Below are 20,943 nucleotides of genomic sequence, written 5' to 3' on the forward strand. Positions count from 1 at the left end.
TAGGCCACACCACTTGTTAAAAAGGCTGACCGGGCCCCGCCTCAGGGGCTGGTCCGGCAGCCCCTGACCCTGGATACTCCGCCTTTATATTCTGTATGCGAGAAGGATGATATAAGGGGCCTAGTCCAATCCCGAGCGCGGGCCTGAGGGTTCCGCCGCGCACGTCTTTTCATTGGCCAGCCACAGCATTTTCAAGTTCTACGTGGGGCTATGTCGCTGCAGCCCAACGGCTTCAGCAGTTTGGCCCCAGAAATCCAGGTTCTTGACGGAGTGGTCCAACCGATATGGCTATACAGGTTGGCGCAGGAATGGTATCTAGTCATCGTAGTTCTCAAATGCAAAGAGGCCCTAGCTAATGTTCATCACGCGTGACTGCAGCTGCTCGAGCCAAAAGCTGATCTGGGCAAACAAGGCAGCATTGCGTTATTTTAACAAGTGAGGTCTCTTGGTTGAGCTTAATCTCTATAGAGTCACTTGGAGGGGCAGGTGGCCGGTATTGCCATTCTGGGGCGTGGCCTTGATTGATGTCGACTGTTCCCAACACGAGCAGGACCCTAGACAGCTTTACGTCCTACAAGTTCACCCGTCTTTCACCTGAGGAACTCTCTAGTTTCCTAGTGCTCAATACGCTTCTTCGGGACGAGGTCGAGGTGCGTTTGGGCGAGCTATGTCGCAACCGGGAATGTGCGAGCACATTGCGCGTTTCCTGCAGAATGGAGGTCTGGACCAGGTCATTTCAGGTTTCGGGCATTCCGTTCTGCCGGGAGTCATCCCGCATGAGGACCTTTCTAACAGCGAGTACCTGTACAAGGTGCGTGGGGCATCATCCGCTTTTTGTGCCTTCGGCGGAACTTGCTTGGGCTTACATGGCTGTATGCTTGCAGCAATTCCACATGTTACGGCCCATGTCAAGCTATGCTCGGGTAACGCAAATACAGCTTATAAGTGGGCCTAATCTGAGCTTGCCAACGGTGAATACCACGACCGTCAAGGTGCGCAAGCCTTCAAACCCTGCCGTTTATGACACTCAATGGCCATAAAGTTGCTGGCACTTACCCGGTGTCCGCGTGCAGACGGTGCGAAGAGAGCGGAACCGCCAGAGCAGCGCAGATGGGCGTATCGTCAACGGCACAAAGGGTAAGGACGCATTTCATGAGGGCATGGTTATTGCCGGTATTTTATGACATCGCGCTTTCCGCAGTGACGTCGACGGTTTCGAGCCTTATCGACATCTGCGACCGCATCCTCAAGGGCCTGGAGGTTGACCTCAATAGCGTTGAGGCCGTGCATCAAGCAGTGTTGCGCGGGGATATCATCACGCAGGTGGGATAGGGGTGCGCGCGCGGTTTGGGCTTCTCTCCGCTGGCAGGACTCGTGGCCCTCACATGGCCCTGGTGCCCTCGCAGCCGACGCGAATTGAGGAGGAGCTCGTGTCGAAAGAGGAGCTGGACCAGGACGTCGGCCTGAACCTTTTGCAGCTCTTGGGAGGGAAGAAACTCGGAGAGCGCTTTGCGCCTGCACCAGAAAGCTATGATGGCGAGGTGAGCGGCGAGTTGGGTTGTGGGACCTCGCGGCGAAACCGTGCCGTGCCAGTGGGGCCTTACATTGCAGTTGGGCGCACACCCCGCGTAGGTGATTACCGGCCCCGTACCTGGCGGGTCACGCAGCGGGGGTACGACGGTCACGGCGGTTACCATGGCAGCAGCGAAGGAGGAATTGGACACTACGGGGGATGAGGAGAAGGACGTCGTTGCGGCTAGCCTCATGCCGGCGATGGAGGCCGTGCTCGCCACCGTGGACGAATGGCGATTTAACGCGTTTAAGCTGGCGGAGGTGACTCAGGGTCATCCGCTCTCGGCGCTGGGCTTCTGGCTGATGAAGCGATATGACCTGATCAACATCTTTCAGTTAGACGCAACGAAGCTCGCTCGTTTCCTGCGCAAGATTGAGGACGGCTATCCAGATAACCCGTACCACAATAAGACGCACGCGGCGGACGTGCTGCAGGGCATGCACTGCCTGCTCACGCGCGGCGGGTTACACAGGCGATTGGGGGAGGATGTGGCGATCTTTGCCAGCTACCTGGCCGCCATTACGCATGACTACGAGCACAAGGGGCTTAACAATGACTTCCTAGTGCGGGTGGGAGATGAGCTGGCCTTCACATACAATGACATTTCGCCTATGGAAAATCACCACATTGCAGCAGCCTTTAAGCTCATGCGCCAGAAGGATTACAATTTCATCAAGAAGATTCCACGCGAAAAGTGGGTGCGCCTGCGGCGGCTGTTGATCGACATGGTCCTGGCTACGGACATGAAGCAGCATTTTAACATCCTGTCCAAATTCCAGTCGAAGCTGCAGGTGAAGCTACGAAGCACCAACTTCGCAGCTCCCAATCTCTCGCACCTGGAATCCCCATCACATGATGACCCCCTACCCATCTCAGACGATGACGCGGACAAGTCGCTGGTGTTGCAGGTGAGCAACTATGCAGCCATGTAGCCGCAGTGAGCTAGGCTCTGGGGAATGTGTGGCGGTTCCTGGCGTCTCAGGGCGAATTCCAGGTAGAACCAGCTCGAAAGTACCTTCGAGCTTTCTGAACAAAGCTACGCATGTTCACCTCGGGAATAGCACTCATCATTTACGCTACTGCCGTGTGCATGTAGGTGGGTCTCAAGTGTGCGGACGTGGGGCACCTAGCGGCACCGTGGGAGGTGCACCACCGATGGGTGAGCGGCCTGGAGGAGGAGTTCTTCCGGCAGGGTGATAAGGAGAAGTCCATGCACATGATGGTCTCGCCGCTCATGGACCGTTGTAAGGACGGGATTACTAAGTCGCAGGTGAGGTACCCACATGAGGCTTGGGCCAGGGGAACAGGGCCGGGCTCATTAGGGAATGAAGGTTTATGCAGTCTGGACTTGTTCGTGGCAAAGAGAATTGACGGGGTGGTACAGGCGGCCTCCCTTTTGCTCTGGTGTGTTTGACTTGTTTCAAAATGGGGGCGGTTCTCTCTTGCCATGTGGAGGCATTGGCTCCACTGGTGCCTGGCGTCGTTACTTGTGCATTCGTAAGCAATTACAATGTTCAATGTGTTCAGCCTGGGGTTTGCAGCCGGCTTGTAATGTCGATAGGCCCGGTGATTATTCACAGCGCGTCGCTTTGTTGAACGGTTGCAGGTGGGGTTTTTCGACATTGTGGCGTTACCGCTGTTTTACAGCTGGGCATCGGTGTTTCACGAGGCTCTTCCACTTGTGCGGGCGGTGGAAGACAACTGCAATCGGTGGCGATCGCTAGAGATGGGCCGCAACGCTGGCTCCAAATGAACCGGGCCGCAGTTTGCGCAGTAGCAGTAGGAGCGAAGCAGGAGCTGTAGGAGCAGCGGCATATGGAGCAGCGGCAGCGGTGATGGCTGTCATAGCTATCTGGCGGCGCGTTACACGGATGTTGACGGACGTGGGATATACACCCCAGGGAATGTTGCCCGGCACGCGAAAAGCCCTGCTTTGGGACAGGAGGGCGAATCTAAAGTTAAGCAGCAGCGTGCAGCAGCTGGTCCCGGTTCAAAGTAGTGTCCATGACGTGTTGACCTAACGCCTGTGTTGTATGGCGCCATCTGCGCGAATTTTGCCTACGCTTTTGCCGCGCTCTGCATTACGGTGGGGGGGCATTCGTTATTCCTGTTAAACTGGTCGGTGGAAGCTGTAGTTGCAGGCGCTTCTAACAAATATGAGAGCATACGGGTGTCGATTCCTGTGTGGTTGTTGGAAGAGCAGGTGGGCCGGGAGGGGCCCGCTGATTTGGTCATACTCTTTAGTATGCTCCAGCATGTTGGACGGTTGTACCTCGTCGGGTAGGCTGGAGCTGGCGCATGCATATCGCATGGGGCCGTAATCCCGGGCGCCTGTCTCACCTGATCAGCGGCACTAAGGCTGTTTGACTCGCGATGGTTAGTCATTCTTCCCCTGATGGTGGTGCTTCGTCCCCTGATGTATCGCACCGGCGCAGTGTGTGGCTGGTTGGGCCAGGCTTCAGGAAAGTTGAGGTCCATTTGCGGTATAATCGGACGCATTTCACCTCGGCTGTGTTTTTGACCACTGCTGAAGGATCTCGGGTGAGGAGGACTGGTAATGGATTACCGTTGCAGTGTGATCGCATCCGGCGCACTGGTTAGTTGGAACACAGGGCCGACTTCAACGAACACCGAGTACCTGGCGTCTTGGGTGGGCTGCACATGCCTTTGGTGTGATACTGGGGTTGTGACTGCGTGACAGTACATATAAAGTGTTGCATGTCAGCGTGCTTGAGGATTCATTGCAAACGAGCGAACTTTGCTAGGCGTTTTTTCCGCCTATTCATGACTGGCTTTGGCCCTAATGACAATCGCGTGTGCTTTACATGGCCATTGTTAAGGAATACTGACATGCTCCAAAACCGTACATGACTATTCAAGTTGCCTGGATGGCGCCATCGTCGTTTTCTTCGTCGTTTTCACATTGCTAGGCGCTCGCCCTGCAACGGGTGGCAAGTTGCGGGCTGCCCAGTAGGATACGGGTTCATTGTTGACATTTGGAAATCTTACATGTGGCCTTCCGAGGGAAGGATGTATTGTCCACGGGGTAGTAGTAAGAAGAGCGCGATTTATGCATATGGTTGTGGTGGCGTGCCTGTCCGCCCCACTCGCTCGTGCTTCGGAGGGTATGTGAGTCTTGTTTCGTCAAAGAATTCGCAGTTGACAGTTGCATGTTTTCCCAAGGTGCTTAAGAAGCGCTCCGACAGGAGCCCTTGTACCAGCCAATGTTGATGGGATTTCCTTTTATTAAATTTTCCTCGCTTTCCCTGCGTTTCCGTGTGGACGGCGAGCACGGATCATCCTGAGCTTGAATGTAAAGCTCAAGTCGAGCCTGGGGCCCACAACCCTGCGGCAACCAAATGTTACACAAACGTCAAAAACGTTTCTATGTGGTTGTTTGTTGCCTGACGCGTACATGCTCGGTGTCCATTGGCGTATTCGCTGCTGACTTTCTGTCCATTGGAAGAGGCGCGAGGCGGGGCAATGAAAAGGCTTGACCTTCGCAGCACAGGACATCGGTTACGCCTCTCTCCGCACCGGCCGATGTGGACGTGGCGCTGCAGCGGCAGAACAAACGCGCGGAGACCAGTCAGTACGTACCACGTGGTGTGGAAGGCGTTGTGTTCAAGCCTGCTGGCTCCAGCCATACACCTTTCAGTCGTCAGTGCCACAAACGAGGCCATGCCCGTCTTCTGCTCCTCCCTTATTGAGCTCAAAACACCGCTGCTATCATCTTTATAATTATAATCCAATCCCCCCTTATCGAATGCGTGCCCCAACTAACCGCATGGATTACCCGCGGCGTAAAATTCCCGCAGCAGCTCCACCGCCTGCTCGGCAAACAGCCCGCCCTGGGCAGGAAAGCCGCGCCCGGCGTGAGTGCCCGCCGATGCTTGCCTGCAATGCCGGAAAACACGCTGTCACCGCATCGCGATGTATTTCCCATCATGGCTCAGTATCTTCTGATGCGAAAACACTCTGCGGACGGTACAGGCCATTCGACACACCTTGCACAGGGACCGCAACCCTCCTGGTTGACGGGAAGGATGGAGCCGCAGCCCCCGAAGCGGTCGTTCCCGCAGCCGAAAAACACCTTCCGAAAACCCAGCAACGACAGCGCCCCGGCGCACATGATGCACGGCTCCACGGTGACATACAGATCACACCTGGATGTGCCCACCATGTGCCCACCAAAGGTTCACATAGTGGAGGGGAGCTACACGTTTAGCACGTCGACTGCGAACACCTATTAGAAACCTATTCCTAGTTAGGGAACAGGGAACAGACCCCGTTGCTGCTACTGTACAGAGGAACAGATCCTGGCGTGTCAACCAGCCGCCATATATGTGTGTGTTACATGGTTGGGCGTGCGTGACCCCATACCTGTAGAACTACCCATACGAGCCGAAGGCCCAATTGCGAGACCTAGCCGACAAATGTCAGTGGAATGCTACGGCAAAGGGCAGGCCAGGCAGCCAGTCGGTGCCAGAGTCCCCGCACCCTGGAAGGTGGAAGTCGGCTACCTTGCTGCTGATGCTGATGCTGATGCTGCCGAGACAGGTACATCGCACACTTCCCAAATGGGATGGGGTCCATGTTGCCGAAACGGTAAGCGCTGTGGAAGGGTTGCTACTGATGCTGTCCGTCATGTGAAGCATGTGTAACGGAGGCTCGCTCTGACCACGCCACTAGGCCAAGTAACCCCTGGGCCATTAGGATTCCTAGGAGTTCTCAGGAGTTAGGTAAGAAAGAAGCATGGTACAACTCCTCGGCTGGATGTGCCGATACAGAGGTCTTCCATGCCCGGGACCCCAGCGCACGGGATTGGCACCGGCGCAGTATGAAACCTACTTGCCTTTCGAACGCCGCATCTTGCACGGCACCGCCGCACGCGGCTAGGATTTGATCAATTGCAATCATCTCCGCGTGCCGAGTCCCCTGGCCACGATGATTGATGGTGTGTGTGTAGGAGCAGCAAGGGTGGGAAATGTTGGCGCGCGAGACCGCATGCAGCTCTGACCCGAAACCTTCCGGGAAAGGGACCAGCATCCCCCCCACCTCGCCCAGAGGGTACATTTTCTTGGGATTGGCTTACGTTACGAGTTTTGTTGGTGAGATTGTGACCTCGGCCGACGACGTCGCCGTCACGTACAACGACGCACCTGCACGTAGTGCGCCGTGAATCGCCAACACACCGCTAGTTGGACACGATTCAGTCTGAAGCCCTTGAGCCATATTTCCGGTGGAAGATCGTACTTACCCCACCGGAACCTCCCGGCAGGCCCATGCGTCATGAGCCTGCAAGCCCAAGGGGCCCGGTGGAAAAGGTTATTGACCTCAAATGGTTCAAGCTCGGCCTAAAATTTATTCACCTGCGCTAGAGCTTGGCACATGTAACCTATTTGTAGTTCCGTCCATCCTTGGTCCTTAGCTCGCAAGGTTAAAGCCTCGTCTGGAAGGGATGGAGGAGTTGATGACATTCCTCAAGATGAAGGTAACCCAACAATTCCGTTGCCTAGACTGATTTGGTGAATCGTTTTATGTCGTTGTACGGAATAACCGCTCGTCGTGGAACCTGTGGCCCATTTTGACGCGCACCCGAGCTCTTCCCTGCCGTCTCTCTGGATACAATTTCCATTGAATTGGCGGAGTTAGCTTCGCGCCCGTAAACCATCTTTGGACACGGCTATCAACGATGCTAGCAACGCAAGTACAGTGCCCCGGCGCGCGCCAGGCTGTGCCCGTGGCTCGTTTCTCTGCGCGTCGTGTTGCGCTTAGGCGTAATGTTGGCCGTCGCGCCCTTGAGGTAGTCGCTCGTGATTATCCCAAGCCAGCGTTTGAGACGGCTGAGACGTTCCAGGAGGCTCAGGCATTATCAGCCAAGCTTAAAAATGCGCCGCGTCCTGTCAAGCCATTGAAGGTGGTGATTGCGGGTGCTGGGTTGGCTGGCCTCTCCGCAGCCAAGTATCTCGCGGACGCTGGCCACCAGCCTATCGTCCTTGAGGGCCGCGACGTGCTGGGAGGCAAGGTGAGTCAATTGACCTGTGATGCCGCAGTCGTGTGGAATTTGATGCACCATTGCTACATGATTCAGGTTGCTGCATGGAAAGACGAGGACGGCGATTGGTACGAGACGGGCTTGCACATCTTCTTCGGTGCTTACCCAAACATGATGAACATCTTCAAGGAGCTAAACATAGAGGATCGCCTGCAATGGAAGGAGCACTCCATGATTTTTGCCATGCCCAACTTGCCGGGCGAATTCAGTCGCTTTGACTTCCCGGATATTCCAGCTCCATGGAATGGTATTATTGCCATCCTACGGAATAACCAAATGCTTACTTGGCCGGAGAAGATTCAGTTTGCTTTGGGTTTGCTACCTGCCATCATTTTTGGCCAGAAGTACGTGGAGGAGCAGGACCACCTTACCGTCACGGAATGGATGCGGAAGCAGAACGTCCCTGACCGCGTCAACGACGAAGTCTTCATTGCGATGGCGAAGGCCCTGGCCTTTATTGGGCCCGACCGCCTGTCCATGACCGTCGTGCTGACGGCCCTTAACCGTTTCCTGCAGGTGTGCCCCGTATTCATCACCCGCCCCGTTGATGCTTACCTTGAAACCCTTCGTCTGCCTCAATTTCGGCCACCCAGCCCCGGTAATCGCTCATTTTTCCAGCCAATCGTCAAACCCCCTTCGCGCCCCGAAACCAATATGGCACGCGGCTCCCACTTCTGTTCCTTTGACTTCTGTTTCTCTGATTTGCACAATTCCGCTTCCTCCTCTCCCCTCCCCCCACCAAAAGTAACACTCTGGCGGTCCTCCGAACTTCGAACGTCAGCAATCGATCATTTGCTTCTAGCATACCTTCCCTGTATCCCCCCGTCCCCCTTCCCCCCCCCCACACACACGCGCGCACACACACACACACGCACGCACTCCCGAAACCAAATGTTCTTTGCGTTCATCCGTCGATCCATTTATCCGTAAACCAGGAGCGCCACGGCTCCAAGATGGCCTTCCTGGACGGAGCTCCCCCCGAGCGGCTGTGCCAGCCCATGGTAGACTACTTCACGGCCCGGGGCGGGGAGATCAAGATGAACGCCAGGCTGCGGGACATTGAGCTGAACGATGACGGGTCCGTGAAGCAGTTCCGACTGACCAACGGGGAGGTCGTGGAGGGCGACCTCTACATGTCTGCCGTACCAGGTGGGTTGTAATGGAAAAGGGGTAGATCTTGGGGGCTGGGCTGGTGGGCTGGTGTATGATTGTGTGTGCGTGTGTGTGTTTTGAAAGTATGGGAGGGTTTAAAGCTGATGAGTTTGCGTGTGTGTAGGGTTGACTGTGAAGGGGCGTAGGGCCATGCTCTTCTGGGGGGCTGTAGGGGGCCAAGAGTGGGTTGGTGTCAGCAGGACGGGTGGGGAGGGGGGAGAGCGGGCTGAAACCTAGAAGATGTGCGGATGCAGGGGGGCGGGAGCATGGAGAGGGCAGCACACACGTGCCGTGGCCGTGGCCCCTGCTGAGCTCTTCGTCCGGTGTGTGGGGTAGCACTAAAGGAGCTTGCGGGATATCTGCATCTATATGTATATATGTCTGTATGCATGGATGCATGCACGCGGGTATTGTGGCGGGGAGGTGGGGCCCGATGGGAAGCTCTCTCCACCGTGCCCCGTTGTGCTCCCCTTGGCCTTTCGTCTTTCATTTCATCTCCTAACTTATCTTGCGCCGTGTTTCCCCCCTCTCCTTGCCCCCTCCCCTCTGCTTCCCCCTGTACCTCGTGATTCGTTTTCCCCCCTGTACCTCCCATACACACACACACAAACACACGACGCGTCGGCGGACATCAGTTGACATCCTCAAGCTGGTGGTGCCAGAGCAGTGGCAGCCAATGCCGTACTTCGCCCAGCTGAAGGAGCTGGAGGGCGTCCCCGTCATCAACATCCACATCTGGTTTGACCGCAAGCTCATCACCGTTGACCACTTGCTGTTCTCCCGGTCGCCGCTGCTGTCCGTGTACGCGGACATGTCCACCACCTGCAAGGAGTACGCGGATAACGACAAGTCCATGTTGGAGCTCGTGTTCGCACCCGCGAAGGAGTGGATTGGCAGGTGCGAGGGGTCAAGGACGGGACGGGGTGGGGGGGGTGAGGTAATGGTTCGTGCCATTGCCGGTGTGTTTTTAACCTCCATTCTCGGCCTCCTCTCTTCCTTATCCCTCCCTATTTACATAATCTACATACGCAATAACACACACACTCTTCCTCCAACATACAAAACATTTAAGCTCCCCCCCCCTGGAGCTGCTGCTCTCAGGTCGGATGAGGACATCATCGCAGCGACCATGAAGGAGCTGGAGCGCCTCTTCCCGACGGAGATTAAGGCGGACCAGTCGCTAGCCAAGATCCGCAAGTACAAGGTCGTCAAGACACCGCTGTCCGTGTACGAGAGCCGCTCGGGCAGGGAAGCCTTCAGGCCCAGCCAGCGCACCCCCATCTCCAACTTTTACTTGGCGGGCGACTTCACCAAGCAGAAGTACCTGGCCTCCATGGAGGGCGCTATCTTCAGCGGCAAGCTGGCGGCGGAGAAGATCGTGGAGGACTTCAACATGCGCGGGGTGGTACCGGGGGGTAGGGGGCTGGGGTCCGCGAGCTCGCGCTCGCCGGAGCTGGTGGCTGCGTCGGGTTTGCTGGCGATTGCGGCGCTGGGTGCCGGGGCTGTAGGCTTCGGAATGATGTAAAGTGGAGCGGAGTAGGGAGGGCTGGTGGTGGCAAGGACGAAGCTGAGGAGGGGATGGGGGGCGGCGCGTAGGGGAGAGGAGGAGAGGCGAAGTGCGCGCTGTCCGCGGTTATTGGTTTATGGCTGAGGAGGAGGAGGGGGGAGCCATTGCCCTGCATTCAGAAGGTCCCGTGTGTGGGTGAGGGGGCCCTCACGGGCATGCACAGGAAAAGGAGGGGAGGCAGAATGGCGGGTGGTCGTGGTGGTGATAACGGATTGAAGCTGGGCTGGGGAGGAGACTTGTGGCGTTTGATTCGACCCGGCCCGACCCGATCCGACCCTTGGAGAGTTATGTGGGCCGCCATGCAGCATCAGCGATCCGCCGTACGGTGCCAGACCGCCACCGTGGTTGCCTCCACGTCCCACGGGATGACCAGCCCACGATGCAGCAGTGCGTGCGAGGAGGACATGGAGCGAGTTTAGGGCTGGTAAAAGTAGGGGTGGGTGTATGGCCCTCAACGAGTGCATGTTTCGTACCTTCATGTTATCGTTGTTGCTCTGCGGCTGCGGCTACTGCTGCGGCTGGGGCTGTTGGCGCAACGTCGAGGATCAGACCAAGGGGGCTTGTTTGTGCGCCAACGAGTGCTCGATGACTGCAAGGTTTTTGCGATTTGCTACCACATGTGCATGTATGTATGTATGTGTGTGTGCCCTATTGTATGCCAGCGCCATTGTGCAAGTGGTGGTGGTGGCGTTGGTCCTGATGGTCTTGTGTGAAGGACTTTGATCGGTGGCCGTGCGGTCATGAGTGCGTCTGTATGTGGGTCCCTGTCCGTTGCAGACTGTACCTGAACATTGGGTCCTGGAAGCCGGCGGTGCTAGGACGCCTTCGGGGTCGAACCGAGTGCCTGTGTGGCTTCCTGAGGTACAATAACAAACCAGGCTGTATATTGGGTTGTGGGAGGAGAGAGAGGTATGTCAGAAGCCTCGAAGAAGCATCGATTTTGGGAGAGGTGAGGGAGAGACGGGGGGCTAGGAGGCGTTCGGAACAGACTGCAGCGGGCGCATCCAGTGAATGCGCAGAACCGAAATACCACATGTGCATGGCATGGTGCCTGGCTGGGGTGTGGGCGGACTGCTGCGTGGCCGCGTGCGGGGTGATGATGGTGCTGATGGACAGTGGAGGGAGAGGTAGCGGCAGCCACTATGAAATTGCTACCATGCCGCCTCTGTATCTGTGTGTGTGTGTGTGTTTGTGCTCCTTGCCTAGGCACTTTCATTTCGGGCGCGGCGGTCTCCTGAGGTTCATAACACGTTCAGCTGTTCGTGTTGCTCTCCCTATCCAGATGCGGACAGGTCCGTCCCTCCCAGTCGCCCGTGTGTGTAAACCGTTTTGCGGTCTGACAGGACGTGGCCGCATGTTAACACCCCCAAAACACATCTACGATCCCGGACGCATCGCCCTGATGTCGGTTTCTGTTGATGTCTGTGATGTACGGATGCATGTTGACGGACCTGCTGGAAGATTCTTGTGCTATCAAACGCCCCTTTGCTGCTTGCTGGCGTTAGGAGGCGGCGATATGAGGGCCCGAGGGAAGACGTATTGAATCGTTATTAGATTTCGGGTTTTGAGCAGGGTGGGGAGGGGGAGGGGGGTGAGGCGTACCGAGGGAGGAGGGTGGGTGATGTGGTGACCGGCTATGATTCGGAGAGCGGTCGTGGAGTACATACAAGATGCGGTTACCACCGGACCTTCGGGAGCCCCGATGGCAGCTGGTGTATGCGGTGCAGTGGCGCCGGGAACGGGCGGCTTGTCTACCTGCCTGCCTATCTGTCTGCCGGAGGGTTCTGAGCACCTTGCAGCCAGCCAGCCAGCTGGTCATCGGTGATGCGGCCACCGCTGGGAACTATCGCCGCAGCCCTTTTGCGTCTGTCTGTTTGAGAGAGGAGGGAGGAGCGGACGGGGAATATGGGCCCCGGGGGATCCGGGAGATTACTTGGGGTTTTTTCGAGGCCGCCCCATCCGAGTGTTGAACTGGTAGGTAACACCCGGTGGCCTGACCTTGACTGATTGTGGTAGCTGGTGGTGGTGGTGGTGGTACCCAGTAGCCTCAGAGGCCTGGATGTAGTCCCCCTGGGGCTGTGTAGTGGTGTGTTGGCGGGAAGTTATTGGGCATGAAAGCGCCGGTGACTTCACATGGGTGCTGTGTGATAAGCGCGGGGCCACTAGCGGCTCTCTGCAGCAGGCGTGAGGGGCTTCTTTGCGCTCCGTCAGGTGGGGCAGACTACTCCAGGAAGGGGATTTGTTACCTCGGCATGGGGATGCAGCATTGGGAGCAGGAATCCCTTTCCCCGTGTGCGGATTTGCGTCGTGGTGTGTGTGTGTGTGTGTATGTGTGCACGTGCGGGTGGCGCTGTTTCGGAGGGGATGGATGGCCGGGCCTCTGCACATTTGGAAATGGACGGACAGACGGTCATACGCGGATTGAGCGCAACTGGCCGCGAAGGCCTTCACTGGCCTGATGTGCCTCAGCAGCCTGATGTGCTGCTCTTTCAGAAAGGAAAAATGATAAAAATGATCTCCTAAGCTCCCCCACCGGAATTAGCACCTTGTCAGCCAGCATCTTGTTCGCCAGCAGCGGCCCCATTGCGTTACCTGCAACCTGGGCGGGTGGTGTTGGATGGGTAGGGTGGGCTACTGGGGAGCGTTGTACCCCTGGCGCGTTCAAGGGTTTGCTTTGAGGCGGAAACGTGTTGGCGATTGCCTCCGATCGGAGCTGGCACGTGAAGGGTTCGTACAAGTTACAATTCCGCACGAACGCCTGAGGGGGTGTCCGTAAAAGCCCGGGGAGGGGCCATGGACTACATATATGTTTGTATGTCAGCAGGGATTCGGACATCAGCAAGGGGATGCATTCCTGTGCGCTTACAACTAAATCGGTGTAACCGATTGCAATCCCAAAGAAAGAAATACGTCAGGTGGAATGTGCGATCCCGGGTGGCCGCGGCTGCCATGACGATCAAGCGAGAGGAAGTAGCGAAGCCGGCTCACACGCTCGGTAAGAAACAGGACGGAAAACGAACGGCAGTCCCATCCCCCATTGCGACCCCCATTACATCGATATCAGGTTTCGTCTTTCAGCCTTATCGCGCCTTATTGTCATGGGTCGCTTTTATTGCTTGGTGCAACCATGCCGTTGCAGGATGGTCCAGCCAAGATGCGTTGTTTAGCTAGCATGGCAAGGCATGGCTGGCAGCATCTGGCCTGGATATAGGAGGCTACATTGCCCTGGAATAATGCATATAGGTACTCATGTGGCTTTGACGGGGCTGCACGACAGGGCGGCGGCACTGTGCGGGAGGCAAGCGAACTACGCTTGCTTGGGGGGTGCGGTAGTAGGGGGGCTACGGGGGGAAAGGAGATGGAATGCATAATAATGAAGGAGCGAAGATGAGCGAGGGACAATACACACGTTCTCGGCCAAGAAGTAACCTGTGCATGGCATGCAAAGCGCTCATCTTTTTGGGGATAGGGTTGGGCCTTGGGTAAGGAATGTCGTGCAGGTGTAACTGACTCCGATACGAAAAAACAGTCAGCCGGGTGAATGTTAGTTGCAAGTTCAAGTGCCTTTAATATGTATCGACACACATGACAAGCTAAAGCCTTTCTTGTTTTTAGTTATGGCGCTGTCGTTGCGCTGCAGCATTCGTTACCTGACCGAAAGACGCAGTTTTATGTGACAAGCATGCGGTCGATGAAACTCTAACCGTGTATGTTCAGCTTATAGAGCACAAAATGCGCAAGGAAGCTAGCGGAAGGGGGAAAGAATCGGCCCCTAAAGTCGCTAAGCCTGCTGTCCTCAGCGCTGAGGCTGCAGCAATGGAGGTATGGGGTCCATAATTGGTGTTGAGTCATACATATATGTGCGACGTATGCACTGCAACACGCTAGTTCGTCGTCATGCTGTCGGGTGCTTCGTGCTTGCAGCAAAAACTGGCGGAACTCCGCAAAGCTATGGAGAAGGAACGCGCGAAACGTGAAGCCCTTATGTAAGGATTCTATCGGCCGAGAGCATGCTATAGCGGGCATGTGGTTAATTGGAGCTCCGCCGATATGCAGGACAAACGCAGGAGGGGGTTCCATATGGCGGAACGGAAGTGCTAGCGGCGGCCTGAGGTCAAACGTCAAGGGGAAAGGCCCCGGCGAGGGATCCGGCCCCAGCGGTGAGCGGTCCGGAAAAGATTAGTGATATCACCCAAACCTGTCTGTTCTGCACCCAATTCGCCAAAAAGCCCCGGGGCTGCGCTCGAGGGTAGGGAGAAGGGGAGTTATGCAGAAACCCAGATTCCCCCCACTTATGGATCGTAGGGTTTCCTCCGGCATATAGCCCCATATAGTAACGACAAGGGGGAAGCAGCTGCACCCTCCCTCGGTTTTGGATCAATGCCGCTCAATTTTCATCTCCGGTCCCTAGATCACGTGACCTCGTAGCACTTGCCCCCCTCCCACTTCTGTCTATCCCTTTGCACCAGCTTCAATCGTCAGTGGTTCGTCTTATCCCCCTCCCACCCTTAGCTGGTGCTACTTCGGCAGTTGATCCTTTTTGCATCTTTGCATTTGATTTCCATCCTTGTGTGTACGCCTCCTGCCCTCTCCCACTCATTCCCGTTTGAACCCGCCCCGTCCTGCCCCAATACCAACCTGTTGCAAGTCCTTGGGCTCGGGTGTGAAGTGAAGCCTCTGATGTGAGGTCAAGAGGTCTCCTGACTTTCCCCCCATCCCGCGCCTCCGCTACCTCCACCTTCCCCGCCCACGCCGCCGCTATCTGCTGGTTTTATCGTCCTCGTCTTCGGCCACTGCACCTCAGGCAGCGGAACAAGTTCCAGTCAGCGACCAGGTAGTGTCGAAGCGCCCGCCAGACAGGCGACGGCCGCCGCGCCTCGTGCCTCGTCTGCGCGCGCCGCAGGCACTGGTGCAGACGGCGACGTCCCCTCCGTATCTGGAAGCCGTCTGACTTCATCACGGACAGCCATGAACGCTGGTCCGGCAGAGCCCAAGGCGAGGATCACGTGCGGATGGTTGAATGGGTAGCAGCATAGGGGATATTGGCCCTGAGTGCGGACGACGGGCTGTGGGAGAACACCGGGAGGGGGGAGGGTAGCGGGGAGACATGTGGCTGGTTTTAAGGCGGCCGATGGGCCATAGAAGCATGGGTTGGAATGTGGCCTAATATAATTCACGCTGTGCAAGCAGCAGTAGCAAGCAACGGGGTCCGCCTTGCTCTTTTTGCGATGTGGGTTCCTCTCGCTTGGTTCGCTTCAGCTTGTGCGTGGCGGAGGGCACACCCTTGCGACAGTAAGAAACCCCTTCCCTCGCACGTTGCGTGCAGGGCGGTGCGGTGGGTGGCAGCCGCAGCGCGGTAGGGTGCAGCAGCAGCAGCGGCGGCGGGGGCGCTGCCGTGGCCGGCATGTCGTGCGGCACTGATGAGGGCCCCTCCCTGGGGGACGGCGCTTTCAATGAGGCTGACAGCCACCGCTCCTTCCTGGACGCCCTCAATGAGTGGAGGAAGGCCAACCGGGGGGACACAACCGCGGATGGCAGAATCGAAGGTGAGGAGGGGTGAATGAATAGTTGAGGCGCCAGGGTGTGTGCCCGGCCGGTTATAAAAGACATCCCGTCAAGTCGCCCGGGTCGGTTCCGTGTCGGTTGTGCAGAAACGCGCCCGGGCGCAACTCCCCGCCAGCCGCCTGACCCTCTTTCCTGACGCAGATGGTCTGGTGGATGTTCTCCGCCGAACTCATGTCCCCCTTTTTATAGTTCCCTTGTTCCGTCCTCCGCTGTGTGCAGCCGCTGCCTCCGCTGCGGTTGTCACGTCCTCCGGCAGCGGTGCCGGTAGCAGTGGCCCGCTGCGGCCCCGTAACAGCGCCCCGCCTCAGTCCTCGTCCTTAGAGGTGCAGACGGAGGCACGGCCGGCGTCACGGCCGTCCTCTGCCAAGCCGCTGTCGTACTTTGACAAACTGGTCATCAACGCGTCATCCCGGGTTGCAGGGCACCTGGCGGCTGGAGGTGAGGCAGTGGGGAAAAGGACGGGGGGAGGAAAAATGGCAGTAGTCTGTAAGAGCATAAATACTGTGATTAGGACGCGAAGGAAGGAGAAGAAATGCGGTGGAAAATTAACCGGACAAGAAAATAAGGGAAGGAAAACGAGAAAGAAAAAAGGAAATGCAGCGGCTGGTTCTTGTCCTGTCCAGAGTGTTTTCTCTCCGTCCTTGCCGGTGCCATGCACCCCTGCCCGGCGTCTGTACGGGCCTTTGGAGGGCCCATCCTTTGCCTTGCCTCTCTCACCACTGATTCCTCTGCTTACTCCCCCCTCCATGTTCAGACGTCGCAGTTGATTTTCATTTCTTGCATATCATTCCCCCGTCCATGTCCCCGTCCAGGTTCGTCGGAGTCGTTATCGCTCCGGGGCTCGCTGTCCGGCCAGGCGGCTGGCCTTCCCAGGGCCCCATCCGTCGGGGTGCGGCCACAGTCTGCCGGGCTCAGGCCCACTTCCGCCGGGCCTACCACGACCACTGCCGCCGCAACCCACAAGGCGTCGCTCGCTGCGGAGGCCTCCACCTTAAGGTCATCCTCCACTACGATCACCACAGCTGCCGCTGCCACAGCCGGTGCTTCGCCCGGCCTCAGAACCGACGGGAGCGGCAGCAAGAGCGGTGCCGCCGACCTGCTGAGCATCCTTGACCGGCTTGAGGCATTGGAGCGGGAGCGGCAGGCGGCCAGTCACAAAGAGGATGAGGACGATGAGGACGGTGTGGCCGCCGCCATTCGGGTGACCACCGCTACAGGGATGGTGCTGACCAAAGGCACCCGGCTGCCTGATGAGGTGCTGATGCCCCCGAACGAGGGACGCTAATGCGGGCTGGATGGCAGGGGAGCAAGGATGGGTGGGATGGGAGATGCCGTCCGAAGGGGCTTCGGAGCGCGTTCACAGAGGACATTACGCTGCACTGGCGTGCCTGCATGTGCATGCTTGCTTTTGTTCTGATGTGTAAAGGGGCGCCCGTGGTTCGGGTGAGGTAAAAGGAGGCGCTGGTCTGGGACACCAGTATGTCCGCGTGTTGCCGTGGGTGTTGCCGTGGGAGCTTCCCATCGGGCCCAGGGAAATGCCCTATAATGGATAGCTGTGGGTGTGGCCAGCAGCAGTGGGAGACGGAGTTGGGGGAGACAAATCTGGAACGAGGGTTGTGGTGGCTTTCCTGACATCTGACCTCACAATAGGTGTATATGCAGCTAAGCGAAGTGCCTGCCGCGGTAATGAGACTTTCTGCTGGCTCTGTATGTTAAAGCTTTAGTTCCACGGGTATATATGCGGACGCCGGCTGTCCCGAGAGACTGAGCTAGCAGGATTGTTGTCGGTGATGGGAGATGCTGTGGAGCATTTATGACTTACGCATATGATTTATTGCGCGGGAGAGGAGTGTGGCAGGGGATTTGGATGCCTTGCCGTGAAAGGCTCGCGCCTCCTCGCGTCCTAGATATCACCTCGGAAAGACTACATGTCTTGGAAGGAGTGCTGCACATAGCTCCGGCTGAATTCGGACGTGTACATGGCGGTTTGCTGCTGACGCCTAGAAGGCTTCGTGTGTTGTACGGATGCTGATGGCTGGCTTAGGGCGCAGAGCTTGTTTGCTGTCGTCGCAGCTAATCATTGTGATCATGCCATCATGTAGTTTGGCAGGAACGAAGGACAGTATAGTTGAGTATCCTGTAGTTATGTGCACGACGGCTGTATTGCCCCTGTATCATCATCGTGCGGCTGTAACTTTGCCTGAGCCACGTCGTGTCAAGCTAGGCGAGTAAAAGAAATTGGTTCGCTTAATAGCTCCTGGCTGCACGCACCATACACGGAAATGGTTCAAATGGCTACTGGAACCTAAAATGGACGGTTCACTCTTGCTATACTTCGTCAAATACACAAAGGCCCCGAATGTCCCTGGACGCCCAGCCCATTCACAGCATACTAATAATCCCATCGTGGATAAAATCTCAAACACAGCTGGAAGAGCTGGAGGTTCAACTGTGTGATGACAACAACAGCCCCAAAGCAGCTGACAAAGACACCACTTTATCGTCAGCTGCGCACGCCATTGCCCTGCAGGAAATAAGCAATCAAGCCTCCATACTACCGCACCATCACATTCTATGTTGTCAAGCCTGGCAGGAGTTGCAGCGGCAGCTAGCGCACACCGCTGCATCTGCACTTTCCTCCATTGCAGCAACCCTTTCCTGCGGCTCCGAGGACAGCCGCTTCACCTCTGCCAGCACGGCCAACCGCCTAAGCGACATTTGAATCAGCCTAAAACCGCAGCACAGTCCCAGAGCTTTGTTACTCCCATATTGTGGGTTCTTGCTTGTACAGGTAAGCCTCGTGGGAATGCGAGACCACAGGGCCGAGTTACCGCAGCCTCTGCACCCATTCAATCCCTTCGTGACCATTCGATCTCTCCGCTGCTCCTTACTGTCATTTTCCTTCAGCAGCCCAATCCAACGCAGCCTCCACGTCCTAACACTGGCTCCATCTGTAAGGGCCTGGACCGTTTCGCCCATCGCCTGCAGCCTCCTTATCTTTTACGCAAAGCGTTTGGCAATAGACTCCACGCGCGGTAGGCTTGACAGGTTGCCGTACGAGACAAACGTCGGCGTGCTCTTGATCAGCGCGCTGACGTAACCGCTCACTTCAGCCGCCGTCAGGCCCTGCAGCGCCGCCGCCACCTCGGCGGCGCTAAATTTGCCAGTTGCCAGCACCGACGAACCTACAGCCGCAGCCAGGCCCGCCGTGGTGGCTGTGGTAGCACGCAGCTCGCCCAGCGCCATTGCCTTAGCTTGTGCCAGCTGGCCGTCGCTAACGCCCTTGGCCACGGAATGTACCTTAGTTGTGACCGCATCCACAAGGGCACCCGCCTTAGCCGGCGCACCCGAGGCGATTAGCCCCACAAGGCCTGTGCCCTTGTACACGTGCGCAAAGGGTGACACGGAGGCGAAGACCTCGTGCTCACGACGGTCGTGGGGCAGCGTAGGGCGCGCAACATCAAGGAGCGCCTTGACGACCGCCGCTGTGGCCGTGGACTTGACGTCCGTGACGCCGCCACGAGCCTCAAAACCCAGGCCGACGTAGGTGAGGGGTGCGGTGGGCGCGATAATGTTCATGGAGCCGCCCACATACTTGGAGGCACCGGGGATAGCGCCAGAGGAGTTGGGCAGGTTGACCAGCGGCCCAGCCAGCTGGGTAATGTCGGTGTGGTCAACACCCACGCCAGCGAGCAGCACACGCGAGGGCGAAAGGATGCCGGCGAGGTACTCCTTCAGAGTCTCGTTGTTGAACCCGTCCACAAGGGAGGGGTCGACGACCAGGCTGTTCCCCAGGCCACCGTCAAAGGCCGCGCGGTGCAGCACCTCAGTGACGGTTGAAACAGGGTTCTTCAGCTGCAACGCAAGCTGCTCCTTCAGCGTGTCCAAGCTGTCACGAACTTCCCAATAGGGGTAGCGCGCGTTCAGGACCGCGTCCGTAAGAATCTCAAGCGCCTCGCGCGTGTTGACCCGCACGGCATCGACCCCAAAAGCAACATGTTCGCGACCCGCGCGGCAGTAAGCTGTGGCCCCAATCTTCTCCAGCTCGCGGGTTAGCCGGAAGGTGGAACGGTTGGTGGTAGCCTTGAAAGCGGCAATCTCCAGGACCTTGCTGGCGCCCGCTGTCGAGGGCGTCTCCGCGCTAGAGCCACCCTCAACAAACAAAACTAGGGACGAAACAGGGCTCACAGTTTCGATCGTGGCAACTTTAACGCCTGATGAGAGGCTGGAAGTCTGCAGCGTAGGCTTTGTTGCGGGAGCAGAGCTGCGGGGCGGCTCCGTCACTGCTGGTAGCCTCTCGCTGAGGGGTACATCGACACGGCTTCCTCCAATACCAAAAATAGAAGTGAGCAAGCCACTAGAAGCCAAGGCCGGAGCGGCATTTGCAGCGGAAGTGCTGGTCGAGATGCACCGCGCCAAGGCTGGCGCCAGCTGCCCGCTGCCAGAACCTAGCATTTTGGACAAGCCTGCTGGGTCGGAAAATGCGCGGGGAGTAGCTGTGTCAGGATACTCTGGAAGAGGACGTGATGGTCTCGCTGGGCAAAGATTTCTGCACTCTGGGCTCTCAGAAACATCAATTATTAAGCCTGGGAATTAGAATATTGCATGCAACTCCTAAGGAACACACAGACATCAAAAGAGAGTTCCTGCAGCAATCAAGCTCACCTCCCGGAAGCAACGGGCGCTCAAGATACTTGCCTGCAAAGATACAGTCACGTGACCTTGCGGGTCGCTAGCAAGGTGACTCTTCTGAGAAGGCAAAAAGGGAGTGCGAAACTCCCCAGTACGGAAGTCGAGTGTACAACGTCTACCCGAAAGCTTTACCTTTCTCGTCTTCGCAAATAATACTTTTAGCTGTGACTGTGTTCATCTGCATAACCCTCGTTGCTGCACGCACGGGTTCCCGTTGAGGTCAGCTCACATATATGACACAACCAATCCACTGTTAGCAGCTCCTGACAAAGTTACCTTAGTAGACTGTTCTAGTAAGTCTGGAAAACTTCTCGTGGGGATATTTCCTGACCCTCT

The 20,943-nt window shown here is 57.1% G+C and overlaps 6 protein-coding genes across 6 annotated transcripts; 4 read left to right on the forward strand and 2 right to left on the reverse strand.

Annotated features, from left to right (window-relative positions):
• Window positions 1–210: 210 nt before the first annotated feature.
• VOLCADRAFT_120577 (uncharacterized protein) lies at window positions 211–1,707 on the forward strand (the record flags this gene model as incomplete). Its single annotated transcript, XM_002948107.1, has 9 exons — window positions 211–296; window positions 379–435; window positions 551–650; window positions 713–811; window positions 885–992; window positions 1,074–1,137; window positions 1,202–1,323; window positions 1,407–1,541; window positions 1,633–1,707. Coding segments are annotated over 9 exons (846 nt in total), but the record flags the coding sequence as incomplete, so codon positions are not given.
• A 66-nt stretch (window positions 1,708–1,773) lies between these two features.
• pde9 (3'5'-cyclic nucleotide phosphodiesterase) lies at window positions 1,774–4,092 on the forward strand (the record flags this gene model as incomplete). Its single annotated transcript, XM_002948108.1, has 3 exons — window positions 1,774–2,481; window positions 2,670–2,843; window positions 3,180–4,092. 3 exons carry the CDS (start codon window positions 1,774–1,776, stop codon window positions 3,324–3,326), a joined length of 1,029 nt encoding a protein of 342 aa, XP_002948154.1. The 3' UTR covers window positions 3,327–4,092.
• Window positions 4,093–4,922: 830 nt separating this feature from the next.
• Window positions 4,923–7,035, reverse strand: VOLCADRAFT_73641 (uncharacterized protein). The gene is made up of 7 exons (XM_002948250.1): window positions 6,946–7,035; window positions 6,834–6,871; window positions 6,669–6,735; window positions 6,429–6,511; window positions 5,581–5,739; window positions 5,358–5,470; window positions 4,923–5,130 (listed from the first exon to the last, which is right to left on the reverse strand). Exons 1-7 carry the CDS (start codon window positions 6,964–6,966, stop codon window positions 5,093–5,095), a joined length of 519 nt encoding a protein of 172 aa, XP_002948296.1. The 5' UTR covers window positions 6,967–7,035; the 3' UTR covers window positions 4,923–5,092.
• Window positions 7,036–7,268: 233 nt separating this feature from the next.
• On the forward strand, window positions 7,269–10,308 carry VOLCADRAFT_88495 (uncharacterized protein; the record flags this gene model as incomplete). The annotated part of the gene is made up of 5 exons (XM_002948109.1): window positions 7,269–7,601; window positions 7,668–8,147; window positions 8,567–8,780; window positions 9,419–9,680; window positions 9,885–10,308. 5 exons carry the CDS (start codon window positions 7,269–7,271, stop codon window positions 10,306–10,308), a joined length of 1,713 nt encoding a protein of 570 aa, XP_002948155.1.
• An 817-nt stretch (window positions 10,309–11,125) lies between these two features.
• VOLCADRAFT_103778 (uncharacterized protein) lies at window positions 11,126–17,200 on the forward strand (the record flags this gene model as incomplete). Its single annotated transcript, XM_002948110.1, has 8 exons — window positions 11,126–11,299; window positions 11,557–11,642; window positions 12,530–12,561; window positions 14,275–14,336; window positions 15,254–15,356; window positions 15,677–15,896; window positions 16,135–16,361; window positions 16,817–17,200. The coding sequence occupies exons 1-8, from the start codon at window positions 11,262–11,264 to the stop codon at window positions 17,198–17,200; spliced, it is 1,152 nt and encodes a 383-aa protein (XP_002948156.1). The 5' UTR covers window positions 11,126–11,261.
• An 845-nt stretch (window positions 17,201–18,045) lies between these two features.
• VOLCADRAFT_80074 (uncharacterized protein) lies at window positions 18,046–20,632 on the reverse strand. Its single transcript, XM_002948251.1, has 2 exons — window positions 20,581–20,632; window positions 18,046–20,381 (listed from the first exon to the last, which is right to left on the reverse strand). Exon 2 carries the CDS (start codon window positions 20,368–20,370, stop codon window positions 18,916–18,918), a length of 1,455 nt encoding a protein of 484 aa, XP_002948297.1. The 5' UTR covers window positions 20,371–20,381; window positions 20,581–20,632; the 3' UTR covers window positions 18,046–18,915.
• Window positions 20,633–20,943: the final 311 nt, after the last annotated feature.

Source organism: Volvox carteri (genome assembly GCF_000143455.1).
Source record: "Volvox carteri f. nagariensis unplaced genomic scaffold VOLCAscaffold_9, whole genome shotgun sequence".
Classification (NCBI taxonomy): domain Eukaryota; kingdom Viridiplantae; phylum Chlorophyta; class Chlorophyceae; order Chlamydomonadales; family Volvocaceae; genus Volvox; species Volvox carteri.